At 51.7% G+C, this 14,674-nt stretch overlaps 1 protein-coding gene across 1 annotated transcript in view; it reads left to right on the plus strand.

The window, feature by feature from the left end:
- LOC311105398 (mitogen-activated protein kinase-binding protein 1-like) overlaps positions 1-14,674 on the plus strand; it is a 72,872-nt gene that overhangs the window by 16,207 nt on the left and 41,991 nt on the right. The window contains exons 5-13 of the mRNA XM_084147544.1: positions 3,848-4,018; positions 8,728-8,865; positions 9,013-9,195; positions 10,553-10,713; positions 11,618-11,807; positions 12,246-12,395; positions 12,534-12,697; positions 12,794-12,885; positions 14,417-14,542. Of these exons, the coding sequence (XP_084003670.1) occupies positions 3,848-4,018; positions 8,728-8,865; positions 9,013-9,195; positions 10,553-10,713; positions 11,618-11,807; positions 12,246-12,395; positions 12,534-12,697; positions 12,794-12,885; positions 14,417-14,542 (1,375 nt within the window). The remainder of the gene's footprint in view (positions 1-3,847; positions 4,019-8,727; positions 8,866-9,012; positions 9,196-10,552; positions 10,714-11,617; positions 11,808-12,245; positions 12,396-12,533; positions 12,698-12,793; positions 12,886-14,416; positions 14,543-14,674) is intronic.

The following is a 14,674-nucleotide window of genomic DNA, read 5'->3' on the forward strand; positions in this document are numbered from 1 at the left end:
ACGGGCTAGCTAGCATGCTAACTACAGTTGAAGTCGGAAGTTTACTTACACCTTAGCCAAATACATTTAAACTCAGTTTTTCACAATTCCTGACATTTTAATCCTAGTAAAAATGCCCTGTCTTAGGTCAGTTAGGATCACCACTTTATTTTAAGAATGTGAAATGTCAGAATAATAGTAGAGAGTGATTTTATTTCAGCTTTTATTTCTTTCATCACATTCCCAGTGGGTCAGGAGTTTACATACACTCAATTAGTATTTGGTAGCATTGCCTTGCAATTGTTTAACTTGGGTCAAATGTTTTCAGTTCTGGCCAAAATGTATAGGAGGATTGAGGTTAGGGCTTTGTGATGGCCACTCCAATACGTTGACTTTGTTGTCCTTAAGCCATTTTGCCACAACTTTGGAAATATGCTTGGGGTCATTGTCCATTTGGAAGAACCATTTGCGACCAAGCTTTAACTTCCTGACTGATGTCTTGAGATGTTGCTTCAATATATCCACATAATATTCCTTCCTCATGATGCCATCTATTTTGTGAAGTGCACCAGTCCCTCCTGCAGCAAAGCACCCCCACAGCATGATGCTGCCACCCCTGTGCTTCACAGTTGGGATGGTGTTCTTTGGCTTGCAAGCACCCCCTTTTTCCTCCAAACATAACGATGGTCATTATGGCCAAACAGTTCTATTTTTGATTCATCAGACCAGAGGACATTTCTCCAAAAAGTACAATCTTTGTCCCCATGTGCAGTTGCAAACCATAGTCTGGCTTTTTTATGGTGGTTTTGGAGCAGTGGCTTCTTCCTTGCTGAGCAGCCTTTCAGGTTATGTCGATATAGGACTCGTTTTACTGTGGATATAGATAATTTTGTACCTGTTTCCTCCAGCATCTTCACAAGGTACTTTGCTGCTGTTCTGGGATTGATTTGCACTTTTCACACCAAAGTACGTTCATCTCTAGGAGACAGAACGCGTCTCCTTCCTGAGTGGTATGACGGCTGCGTGGTCCCATGGTGTTTATGCTTGCGTACTATTGTTTGTACAGATGAACTTGGAACCTTCAGGCATTTGAAAATTGCTCCCAAGGATGAACCAGACTTGTGGAGGTCTACAATTTCTTTCCTGAGGTCTTGGCTGATTTCTTTTGATTTTCCCATGATGTCAAGCAAAGAGGCACTGAGTTTGAAGGTAGGCCTTGAAAAACATCCACAGGTACACCTCCAATTGACTAAAATAATGTCAATTAGCCTATCAGAAGCTTCTAAAGCCATGACATAATTTTCTGGAATTTTCCAAGCTGTTTAAAGGCACAGTCAACTTAGTGTATGTAAACTTCTGACCCACTGGAATTGTGATACAGTGAATTATAAGTGAAATAATCTGTCTGTAAACAATTGTTGGAAAAATTACTTGTGTCATGCACAAAGTAGATGTCCTAACCGACTTGCCAAAACTATAGTTTGTTAACAAGAAATTAGTGGAGTGGTTGAAAAACAAGTTTTAATGACTCCAACCTAAGTGTACGTAAACCTCCGACTTCAACTGTACATATACAGTAACGGTGTTATGGTTAGTGTATGAAGACGTTGTGCACAGTGTGCGTTTTGGCTTACGTTTTTATGTACCGAATAAAACATCTAAAGTTTTCAACTCTACCGATAGTTTTGTCACAAACTGTTGCGTTAAATATCAACAGTCTTGGGAGTGCAGGTAAACTAGTCTACGTGATGAGATTATTATGGATAAGAGCGAGAATATTTGTATTTGTCAAACGGCAGTCGAGCATCGAACATGTCACCAGAATCAGAAGACCCTTGGTACTTATTGAAAGGAGCGTCCAGCTCATCACCGTGCACTTTCACCACCCTGGCATGAACATGTATTCAGCATTATAATACATTTACAACCCAAAAGTAATGTGAAATGCCCTCCATAACTTATGACGTAAATAATATATTTAGACTAAGCTTTGTCTGGGCTTGATAGCCAGCTAGCTAAGCTAACTGCAGGCGAACTAGGGACAGCACTGGGAGAGTATGCTGTAGACGAGGGCTAGCTAAGCTAACTGCAGGCGAACTAGGGACAGCACTGGGAGAGTATGCTGTAGACGAGGGCTAGCTAAGCTAACTGCAGGCGAACTAGGGACAGCACTGGGAGAGTATGCTGTAGACGAGGGCTAGCTAAGCTAACTGCAGGCGAACTAGGGACAGCACTGGGAGAGTATGCTGTAGACGAGGGCTAGCTAAGCTAACTGCAGGCGAACTAGGGACAGCACTGGGAGAGTATGCTGTAGACGAGGGCTAGCTAAGCTAACTGCAGGCGAACTAGGGACAGCACTGGGAGAGTATGCTGTAGACGAGGGCTAGCTAAGCTAACTGCAGGCGAACTAGGGACAGCACTGGGAGAGTATGCTGTAGACGAGGGCTAGCTAAGCTAACTGCAGGCGAACTAGGGACAGCATTGGGAGAGTATGCTGTAGACGAGGGCAATACAGAGGCTTCAAAATGACAAAAACAAAGAATGTATGACTAACAACAATAACATCAATGTGTATCAAATCTTACAGTAGTGCATATACACTGAGTGTTCGAAACATTAGGAACACATTCAGCCTCAATTCGTCGGGGCATGGAATACAATTTGTTGAAAGCGTTTCCACAGGGATGCTGGCCCCATGTTGACTCCCAATGCTTCCCACAGTTGTGTCAAGTTGGCTGGATTTCCTTTGGGTGGTGGACCATTCTTGATACTCACCAGGAAACTGTAATGCGTGAAGCCCAGCAGCGTTGCAGTTCTTGACACACTCAAACCGGTGCGCCTGGCACCTACTAACATATCCCGTTCAAAGGCACTTCAATCCTTTGTTTCGCCCTCTGAATGGCACACATACACAATCCATGTCTCAATTATTTTAAGTCTTAGAAAATCCTTATTAAACCTGTCGCCTCCCCTTCATCTACACTGATTGAAGTGGATAAGGGATCATAGCTTTCACCTTGGTTCACCTGGTCAGTCTGTCATGGAAAGAGCAGTTGTTCTTAATGTTTTGTACACTGTGTATACTAACAGCATAAGAACTTGTTATAAAGTGGCGGAATTGTCCTTTTAAAGGAACCATATTAATATGAGACAGTTCTTAAAGCTGCTTTTGATCTTTTTAGACAACCCGACCCAAATTCTGTTCTATGTGCTTCCCTTAAGTTTTAGAATTTTAGCAACCAGGAAATGGCGGAGCGGTTTTTCCATATTTCACCATTTTAAAGGAACAATTATTAATATCTGAGGCAGGTCTTTTGTCATGGCCCGGCCTGTTCCTCAGTCCTGTAGTAGTAAAAATCTATTTTTAGTTTGTTTTTGCAACAAAGATGTACTGCTCCTTGTTGAGCTATGATTAGGCTGGGCCAGGCCTCACTTCCTAGTGTAATATACTCCAAGCTCTAAACTTCTCTGATCTGCTCTACATTCCTCCCCCGTTCTTTGACAAAGGTTCATTTGAACATTTAAATAATTTAACAGACGCTCTTATCCAGAACGACTTACAGGAGCAATTGGGGTTAAGTGCCTTGCTCAAGGGCACATCGACAGATTTTTCACGTAGTCGGCTCAGGGATTTGAACCAGCGAACCTTTGGTTACTGGCACCAACGCTTTTAACCCTGAATGTTGACTTAACTTTACCTTTTCTTATTTTGGAGGTTAATTGTTGCCACTCAACAGTTTCTCAAATGCTCTGGTTTTCAGCTCCATCAACTGTCAGACCAGTTGCCGTGGCATTCAGCTTCACCCCCCCCCCTGGCTGTCCCTTCGGTTCTGCTCCACTCATTGACCCGGTGTTTCTGTCTCTGCAGAGTGGTCACATGCCGTGTGTGCGGGTGTGGGACGTGGCAGAGCGGGCCCAGGTGGCGGAGGTGCAGTGCCATAAGTACGGGGTGGCCTGTGTGGCCTTCTCCACCAACAGCAGCTACATCGTGTCTGTAGGCTACCAGCACGACATGACCGTCAGCGTCTGGGAGTGGAGGGTGAGTAAAGAAGACCTGGGTTCAAATAGTGTTTGTTTTCTTTCAGAGACTTGAGCCTGTCTGGAGGTGCAGAGTTGCATTTTTTCGGATCCATTACGTTGGCTCCATTGCACCAGGCAACTGCTGAAATATGGAGTCCCAGGATGTCTACTCTGCTGGCTGGGTATGGCTGGGGTTAGGGTATGGCTTGGCTGTGGCTGCAGCCTGGAGGATAGTGCTGGGGTTAGGGTATGGCTGCAGCCTGGAGGATAGTACTGGGGTTAGGGTATGGCTGCAGCCTGGAGGATAGTGCTGGGGTTAGGGTATGGCTGGGGTATGGCTGCAGCCTGGAGGATAGTGCTGGGGTTAGGGTAAGGCTGCAGCCTGGAGGATAGTGCTGGGGTTAGGGTATGGCTGCAGCCTGGAGGATAGTGCTGGGGTTAGGGTATGGCTGCAGCCTGGAGGATAGTGCTGGGGTTAGGGTATGGCTGCAGCCTGGAGGATAGTGCTGGGGTTAGGGTATGGCTGCAGCCTGGAGGATAGTGCTGGGGTTAGGGTATGGCTTGGCTGTGGCTGCAGCCTGGAGGATAGTGCTGGGGTTAGGGTATGGCTGCAGCCTGGAGGATAGTGCTGGGGTTAGGGTATGGCTGGGGTATGGCTGCAGCCTGGAGGATAGTGCTGGGGTTAGGGTAAGGCTGCAGCCTGGAGGATAGTGCTGGGGTTAGGGTATGGCTGCAGCCTGGAGGATAGTGCTGGGGTTAGGGTATGGCTGGGGTATGGCTGCAGCCTGGAGGATAGTGCTGGGGTTAGGGTAAGGCTGCAGCCTGGAGGATAGTGCTGGGGTTAGGGTATGGCTGCAGCCTGGAGGATAGTGCTGGGGTTAGGGTATGGCTGCAGCCTGGAGGATAGTGCTGGGGTTAGGGTATGGCTGCAGCCTGGAGGATAGTGCTGGGGTTAGGGTATGGCTGGGCTGTGGCTGCAGCCTGGAAGATAGTGCTGGGGTTAGGGTATGGCTGCAGCCTGGAGGATAGTGCTGGGGTTAGGGTATGGCTGCAGCCTGGAGGATAGTGCTGGGGTTAGGGTATGGCTGCAGCCTGGAGGATAGTGCTGGGGTTAGGGTATGGCTGTGGCTGCAGCCTGGAAGATAGTACTGGGGTTAGGGTATGGCTGCAGCCTGGAGGATAGTGCTGGGGTTAGGGTATGGCTGCAGCCTGGAGGATAGTGCTGGGGTTAGGGTATGGCTGCAGCCTGGAGGATAGTGCTGGGGTTAGGGTATGGCTGGGCTGTGGCTGGAGGATAGTGCTGGGGTTAGGGTATGGCTGCAGCCTGGAGGATAGTGCTGGGGTTAGGGTATGGCTTGGCTGTGGCTGCAGCCTGGAGGATAGTGCTGGGGTTAGGGTATGGCTGCAGCCTGGAGGATAGTACTGGGGTTAGGGTATGGCTGCAGCCTGGAGGATAGTGCTGGGGTTAGGGTATGGCTGGGGTATGGCTGCAGCCTGGAGGATAGTGCTGGGGTTAGGGTAAGGCTGCAGCCTGGAGGATAGTGCTGGGGTTAGGGTATGGCTGCAGCCTGGAGGATAGTGCTGGGGTTAGGGTATGGCTGCAGCCTGGAGGATAGTGCTGGGGTTAGGGTATGGCTGCAGCCTGGAGGATAGTGCTGGGGTTAGGGTATGGCTGCAGCCTGGAGGATAGTGCTGGGGTTAGGGTATGGCTTGGCTGTGGCTGCAGCCTGGAGGATAGTGCTGGGGTTAGGGTATGGCTGCAGCCTGGAGGATAGTGCTGGGGTTAGGGTATGGCTGGGGTATGGCTGCAGCCTGGAGGATAGTGCTGGGGTTAGGGTAAGGCTGCAGCCTGGAGGATAGTGCTGGGGTTAGGGTATGGCTGCAGCCTGGAGGATAGTGCTGGGGTTAGGGTATGGCTGCAGCCTGGAGGATAGTGCTGGGGTTAGGGTATGGCTGCAGCCTGGAGGATAGTGCTGGGGTTAGGGTATGGCTGGGCTGTGGCTGCAGCCTGGAAGATAGTGCTGGGGTTAGGGTATGGCTGCAGCCTGGAGGATAGTGCTGGGGTTAGGGTATGGCTGCAGCCTGGAGGATAGTGCTGGGGTTAGGGTATGGCTGCAGCCTGGAGGATAGTGCTGGGGTTAGGGTATGGCTGGGCTGTGGCTGCAGCCTGGAGGATAGTGCTGGGGTTAGGGTATGGCTGGGCTGTGGCTGGAGGATAGTACTGGGGTTAGGGTATGGCTGCAGCCTGGAGGATAGTACTGGGGTTAGGGTATGGCTTGGCTGTGGCTGCAGCCTGGAGGATAGTGCTGGGGTTAGGGTATGGCTGTGGCTGCAGCCTGGAAGATAGTACTGGGGTTAGGGTATGGCTGCAGCCTGGAGGATAGTGCTGGGGTTAGGGTATGGCTGCAGCCTGGAGGATAGTGCTGGGGTTAGGGTATGGCTGCAGCCTGGAGGATAGTGCTGGGGTTAGGGTATGGCTGCAGCCTGGAGGATAGTGCTGGGGTTAGGGTATGGCTGGGCTGTGGCTGGAGGATAGTGCTGGGGTTAGGGTATGGCTGCAGCCTGGAGGATAGTGCTGGGGTTAGGGTATGGCTGGGCTGTGGCTGCAGCCTGGAGGATAGTGCTGGGGTTAGGGTATGGCTGTGGCTGCAGCCTGGAGGATAGTGCTGGGGTTAGGGTATGGCTGCAGCCTGGAGGATAGTGCTGGGGTTAGGGTATGGCTGCAGCCTGGAGGATAGTGCTGGGGTTAGGGTATGGCTGCAGCCTGGAGGATAGTGCTGGGGTTAGGGTATGGCTGGGCTGTGGCTGCAGCCTGGAGGATAGTGCTGGGGTTAGGGTATGGCTGGGCTGCAGCCTGGAGGATAGTGCTGGGGTTAGGGTATGGCTGGGCTGCAGCCTGGAGGATAGTGCTGGGGTTAGGGTAAGGCTGCAGCCTGGAGGATAGTGCTGGGGTTAGGGTATGGCTGCAGCCTGGAGGATAGTGCTGGGGTTAGGGTATGGCTGCAGCCTGGAGGATAGTGCTGGGGTTAGGGTATGGCTGCAGCCTGGAGGATAGTGCTGGGGTTAGGGTATGGCTGCAGCCTGGAGGATAGTGCTGGGGTTAGGGTATGGCTTGGCTGTGGCTGCAGCCTGGAGGATAGTGCTGGGGTTAGGGTATGGCTGCAGCCTGGAGGATAGTGCTGGGGTTAGGGTATGGCTGGGGTATGGCTGCAGCCTGGAGGATAGTGCTGGGGTTAGGGTAAGGCTGCAGCCTGGAGGATAGTGCTGGGGTTAGGGTATGGCTGCAGCCTGGAGGATAGTGCTGGGGTTAGGGTATGGCTGCAGCCTGGAGGATAGTGCTGGGGTTAGGGTATGGCTGCAGCCTGGAGGATAGTGCTGGGGTTAGGGTATGGCTGGGCTGTGGCTGCAGCCTGGAAGATAGTGCTGGGGTTAGGGTATGGCTGCAGCCTGGAGGATAGTGCTGGGGTTAGGGTATGGCTGCAGCCTGGAGGATAGTGCTGGGGTTAGGGTATGGCTGCAGCCTGGAGGATAGTGCTGGGGTTAGGGTATGGCTGGGCTGTGGCTGCAGCCTGGAGGATAGTGCTGGGGTTAGGGTATGGCTGGGCTGTGGCTGGAGGATAGTACTGGGGTTAGGGTATGGCTGCAGCCTGGAGGATAGTACTGGGGTTAGGGTATGGCTTGGCTGTGGCTGCAGCCTGGAGGATAGTGCTGGGGTTAGGGTATGGCTGTGGCTGCAGCCTGGAAGATAGTACTGGGGTTAGGGTATGGCTGCAGCCTGGAGGATAGTGCTGGGGTTAGGGTATGGCTGCAGCCTGGAGGATAGTGCTGGGGTTAGGGTATGGCTGCAGCCTGGAGGATAGTGCTGGGGTTAGGGTATGGCTGCAGCCTGGAGGATAGTGCTGGGGTTAGGGTATGGCTGGGCTGTGGCTGGAGGATAGTGCTGGGGTTAGGGTATGGCTGCAGCCTGGAGGATAGTGCTGGGGTTAGGGTATGGCTGGGCTGTGGCTGCAGCCTGGAGGATAGTGCTGGGGTTAGGGTATGGCTGTGGCTGCAGCCTGGAGGATAGTGCTGGGGTTAGGGTATGGCTGCAGCCTGGAGGATAGTGCTGGGGTTAGGGTATGGCTGCAGCCTGGAGGATAGTGCTGGGGTTAGGGTATGGCTGCAGCCTGGAGGATAGTGCTGGGGTTAGGGTATGGCTGGGCTGTGGCTGCAGCCTGGAGGATAGTGCTGGGGTTAGGGTATGGCTGGGCTGCAGCCTGGAGGATAGTGCTGGGGTTAGGGTATGGCTGGGCTGCAGCCTGGAGGATAGTGCTGGGGTTAGGGTATGGCTGCAGCCTGGAGGATAGTGCTGGGGTTAGGGTATGGCTGCAGCCTGGAGGATAGTGCTGGGGTTAGGGTATGGCTGGGCTGCAGCCTGGAGGATAGTGCTGGGGTTAGGGTAAGGCTGGGCTTCTTGGGAGAGGCAGGGAATCCCAGAGCCTGTACCTTTATGTCCCGTCATTCTATCGGTCTGCTAACTTGCTGAAGGGTGTTCAGACTGACTGAGTAGTGTTAGTTCACACATTCTGCCCTGCACAACAACATCCTTCAATCTCTTATCACTTCTGACAGCAGTCTGGTCAAAGGCCTTCCACTAGAGGCCACTGAAATCCCTGTGTTATCTAAAATAACCCAAGCTAAGTGAAACTGAAAATACGATTTCTAAACCCTCTTCTCCTGTGTTTGTAGAAGGGGACGGTGATAGCGTCTAACAAGGTGTCTAGCAGAGTTCTGTCCGTCTCTTTCTCTGAAGACAACAGCTACTTTGTCACAGCAGGAAACCGACACGTCAAGTTCTGGTACCTAGACGCCTCTAAAGAGAGACGGGTCAGGACATTTTAATTATTAAGTGTTTTATATGCGATACTGTTTGTGCTCCATCCATTGTTTTTAGATATATACAAGTGTGTCTGAGTAAAGGGTTGATTCTGAGTCATGGTTTGATTGGATGTTTACTATGGCTCCTCCCCCTAGGTGAACAGCACGGTGCCTCTGATTGGCCGATCAGGCTTGCTAGGGGAACAGAGGAACAGCATGTTCTGTGGTCTGTCGTGTGGGCGGGGCAACATGGCCAGCAGCACCTATTGCATCACTTCCTCTGGCCTGCTGTGTCAGTTCAACAGCAGGAGGATGCTGGATGCCTGGGTGGACCTCAAGGTCAGGATGACCCTAACGAACCCTGACCCTAACGAACCCTGACCCTAACGAACCCTAGCCCTAACCCAGACCACCTCTGTCTAACCCTTCTCTCTCTTCAGACCACCTCTGTTTAACCCTCCCTTCTCTCTCTCTTCAGACCACCTCTGTCTAACCCTTCTCTCTCTTCAGACCACCTCTGTCTAACCCTCCCTTCTCTCTCTCTCCAGACCACCTCTGTCTAACCCTTCTCTCTCTTCAGACCACCTCTGTCTAACCCTCCCTTCTCTCTCTCTTCAGACCACCTCTGTCTAACCCTCCCTTCTCTCTCTCTTCAGACCACCTCTGTCTAACCCTCCCTTCTCTCTCTCCCTCCAGACCACCTGTGTCTAACCCTTCTCTCTCTCCAGACCACCTCTGTCTAACCCTTCTCTCTCTTCAGACCACCTCTGTCTAACCCTCCCTTCTCTCTCTCTTCAGACCACCTCTGTCTAACCCTCCCTTCTCTCTCTCCCTCCAGACCACCTCTGTCTAACCCTTCTCTCTCTTCAGACCACCTCTGTAACCCCTCTCTCTCTTCAGACCACCTCAGTCTAACCCTCCCTTCTCTCTCTCCCTCCAGACCACCTCTGTCTAACCCTCCCTTCTCTCTCTCCCTCCAGACCACCTCTGTCTAACCCTTCTCTCTCTTCAGACCACCTCTGTAACCCCTCTCTCTCTTCAGACCACCTCAGTCTAACCCTTCTCTCTCTTCAGACCACCTCTGTCTAACCCTCCCTTCTCTCTCTTCAGACCACCTCTGTCTAACCCTCCCTTCTCTCTCTCCAGACCACCTCTGTCTAACCCTCCCTTCTCTCTCTCTCCAGACCACCTCTGTCTAACCCTTCTCTCGCTCCAGACCACCTCTGTCTAACCCTCCCTTCTCTCTCTCCAGACCACCTCTGTCTAACCCTCCCTTCTCTCTCTTCAGACCACCTCTGTAACCCCTCTCTCTCTTCAGACCACCTCAGTCTAACCCTCCCTTCTCTCTCTCCCTCCAGACCACCTCTGTCTAACCCTTCTCTCTCTTCAGACCACCTCTGTAACCCCTCTCTCTCTTCAGACCACCTCAGTCTAACCCTTCTCTCTCTTCAGACCACCTCTGTCTAACCCTCCCTTCTCTCTCTTCAGACCACCTGTGTCTAACCCTTCTCTCGCTCCAGACCACCTCTGTCTAACCCTCCCTTCTCTCTCTCCAGACCACCTCTGTCTAACCCTCCCTTCTCTCTCTCCAGACCACCTCTGTCTAACCCTCCCTTCTCTCTCTCCAGACCACCTCTGTCTAACCCTTCTCTCGCTCCAGACCACCTCTGTCTAACCCTCCCTTCTCTCTCTCCAGACCACCTCTGCTCGCTGTCTGTCGGTGAACGAAGTGTTGATCTTCTGTGGCTGTGCAGATGGCACCGTCCGAGTCTTCAGCCCCCAGAACCTTCATTACATCACCACCCTGCACCGGCCACACTGCCTGGGAGTGGACATCACACAGGGCCTTCAGCCAGGGTAATGGATTGTCTGATGGGCAATTTGGTAGCAGCACGTTACATAGTGATATGGTGTTTTTTTTATGTATCACACAGAAAGAGAAACCGACAGAGGAGGTTAAAAGAGATGCTCAAGTAACACACAGGAAGATACATTAGTCCCAGTGATACTCCACATTACTCCTGAGGTCGGGTGAACATGTGCCCAGAAACTGAAGCTCTGTATACTGAGGTAGTCATATGAACAGTGGATGCTTCAGTGCCTGGAGCCAGTTAAGAGTTGGAACAACAGTGTCCGTGTCAGGACACCTGGAGCCAGTTAAGAGTTGGAACAACAGTGTCCGTGTCAGGACACCTGGAGCCAGTTAAGAGTTGGAACAACAGTGTCCGTGTCAGGACACCTGGAGCCAGTTAAGAGTTGGAACAACAGTGTCCGTGTCAGGACACCTGGAGCCAGTTAAGAATGAAAGGTGCTGCATGGTCAATCTGAAGTCTGCATTGACCGTGAAGCATTTACGGCGATACGGCCTCTGCTTCGTGGGGCAGCGCAGAGCTGTTGTTAAGGAAGTTGTCAAGGAAGTGAGTTTGTGCTTATACAGGACCTCCCGCCCCCTCACCTACCATCAACCAATCATGTCAATGTGGAGCTATACGGAGCCCTCTGCATTGTTGAAACATTCCGGAGGCTCACAGAGACGTGGTACAGAGCTCAATTTGGCTTCTGCATGCCTCCGGAGACTCCACAATTGCGTCACACCCTCCATACGGAGTCCCGACCCACATTTTCAGATCAAGCATAAACTGTCTCTTAGAACAACTGTCTCTTAGAACAACACCGGAGAAGCATGATGATATTGTTCTGCTTTTAGATTGGATTAGAATAATGTATTGTGGTTTTTCCTGATTCTCCTGACTCCATACAGGCATCTGTTTGTTGCCAACCCCAAGGCAGAGTACCCAGACACCCTAGCCCTGACCTTTGACCCTGTAACCCGTCACCTGACCTGTGTATACAACGACCACAGTGTGTATGTCTGGGATGTCCGGGACATCAGGAACGTTGGGAAGGTCTACTCTGCCCTCTACCACAGCGGCTGTGTCTGGAGTCTAGAGGTGTGTGTAGCCTCAGGCATATCTCAGCTACACCGGTATTTTCTGTATCATATGGGGACGGATGGATGGATGGACGGATGGACGGACGGATGGATGGATGGATGGATGGATGGATGGATGGATGGATGGGTGGATGGATGGATGGGTGGATGGATGGATGGATGGATGGACGGATGGACGGATGGACGGATGGACGGATGGATGGATGGGGGGATGGATGGGTGGATGGATGGATGGACGGATGGACGGACGGACGGATGGATGGATGGACGGATGGATGGGTGGGTGGATGGATGGACGGATGGACGGACGGACGGATGGATGGAGACAATTGCGCTACGTTTCTGCCCATTTACAAAAGTTCTAAACTTGCCAGGCTACTTCCTGGAAAATGCTGCTTCGCTTTCCTTAGCATATTTACTGTGTTTTTGTTTTCAGACATACCCTGATATGGATCTGTCCCGCTCCTGTCTGCCCCCCGGATCCTTCCTCACCTGCTCTTCAGACAACACCATCCGGCTGTGGCACAGCGACCCGGGGCTGGTGCAGGGGCAGGGAACCAGCTGCCACCGTAACCTCTACAGCCAGGTGAGTCTCACTGCAACCTGCCAATGCCGTAGCGTTGTTCATTCAGAGTCTTGGTTTACAAATTACTGCCCACAGATATAAAGGTTTTATTCTGAAAACTCGGTCTGACTGTCCCTGTCTGTCTGTGTGCTGGTCCAGGATCTGTTGAGGATTGTTTATGTGGGGGAGGACACCCAGCACCTTCAGACGGAGGGGGAGAGAGGAGAGGGGGCCGGGATGGATGCTAAGTCAGGGATCCGAGTCCTGGGCATCAGTCCTGATGGACAACACCTGGCAGCTGGGGACCGCAACGGAAACGTACAGTAAGCGCGCACACATACATACATACACACACACACACACACACACAGTCAACATGACCACATAAACTAAGATGTCATGCCTTTTCCTGTCCCCAGTATATTTGGTCTACAGTTCATGGATCAGCTGCAGAAGATCGAAGCCCACGACTCTGAGGTGCTGTGTCTGGAGTTCTCCCCTACAGAGACAGGTGAGTCCTCCCCTACAGAGACTGGGGAGTCCTCCCCTACAGAGACGGGGGAGTCCTCCCCCTACAGAGACGGGGGAGTCCTCCCCCTACAGAGACGGGGGAGTCCTCCCCTACAGAGACGGGGGAGTCCTCCCCCTACAGAGACGGGGGAGTCCTCCCCTACAGAGACGGGTGAGTCCTCCCCTACAGAGACGGGGGAGTCCTCCCCTACAGAGACAGGGGGAGTCCTCCCCTACAGAGACGGGGGAGTCCTCCCCTACAGAGACGGGGGAGTCCTCCCCTACAGAGACGGGGGAGTCCTCCCCTACAGAGACGGGGGAGTCCTCCCCTACAGAGACGGGGGAGTCCTCCCCTACAGAGACGGGGGAGTCCTCCCCTACAGAGACGGGGGAGTCCTCCCCTACAGAGACGGGGGAGTCCTCCCCTACAGAGACGGGGGAGTCCTCCCCTACAGAGACGGGGGAGTCCTCCCCTACAGAGACGGGGGAGTGTCTCGAGTTCTTTCCTACTGCGACTGGTCAGGACGGAGCCTTGAATTTCACCTGCATGGTTCAGGACCAGGAGTTTTTCCTGACTACCTCAAGGTTGAAGAGACCAAGGTTAGGAGAAGTAATGCTTTCTAAAATACAGATTCATGGGCCCAGCGTCATGGCTAACTAGCATAGCTGGTCCCTTAGTTTAGAATTCTGGGATATTAGAACCTTTTTGTCTTAACCTTATCTTCAATCTAGCACATGACCAGGAAGACACTCTGGCCAGTTTCTCCATGTCATATCACATGGTCAGGAGAAACGTTCTCATTGGTCACTTCAGTCAATAGTGTTTTTCCATTTCATATGAAGCGATTCCAGAGTGTCCTTGGTGACCGAACTCTGACCAATCAGCGCGGTTTGGAATGTTGCTAGGTTTCTCGTGGGCGTGGTTTGCCGTGGACAAAAAGGATGCCGTTTTGTCACAAACTGTTGCGTTGAATAGCAGATGTTCCTACTCTGGTCTTGGCTCCAGCCAACCGCTGGCAGATACAGTGCAGGTAAACTAGTCTACATGATGAGATTATTATGGACAAGAGCGAGAATATTTGTATTTGTCAAAACGGCAGTCAAGCATCGATCATCATGTCACCAGGATAAGACCCTCTTAGGAGCATCAAGATCACAGTGCACTTTCACCACCTTATGAAGTTCATCAATTTATTTAATCAGTAGCCTAATAAACTGCCCGTGTTTCCAGAGTTGTAGTGGGAGGACCACACACCATATCATCCCGTGACTCCAAATGTACTTCAATATGATGGTTATTATATCAATATCTGTGCATAAAGGCATTTCCAGCGCCATTTCCCGCATAAATAATTTTACCGACACAAAGACCCCGCATGTCGAACAAACAAATGATCTGTCTGCGTTTATAAAATTGGACCGACACTTTCTGTTTCCATCACAGCTGTCATAGCTTTTTTTTTTTTTATACGGTGTGACTGTGGATGGAAACGTGGTTTGTGTTTTTACGGTGAGTGTGTTTTGCGTTTCAGGTCTGCACCTGCTGGCGTCGGCGAGTCGAGACCGTCTGATCCACGTCTTCAACATGGAGAGGAGCTACAGCCTGGAACAGACTGTCTATGACCACTCAGCCTCCATCACTGCTATCAAGTTCACTGGTACACGGAGGACACACATGGACACACACACACACACACACACGCGGTGGACACACACACACACACACACACGGTGGACACACACACGGTGGACACACACACACGGTGGACACACACACACGGTGGACACAC

Source organism: Coregonus lavaretus (genome assembly GCF_964263955.1).
Source record: "Coregonus lavaretus genome assembly, chromosome: 30".
Taxonomy (NCBI): domain Eukaryota; kingdom Metazoa; phylum Chordata; class Actinopteri; order Salmoniformes; family Salmonidae; genus Coregonus; species Coregonus lavaretus.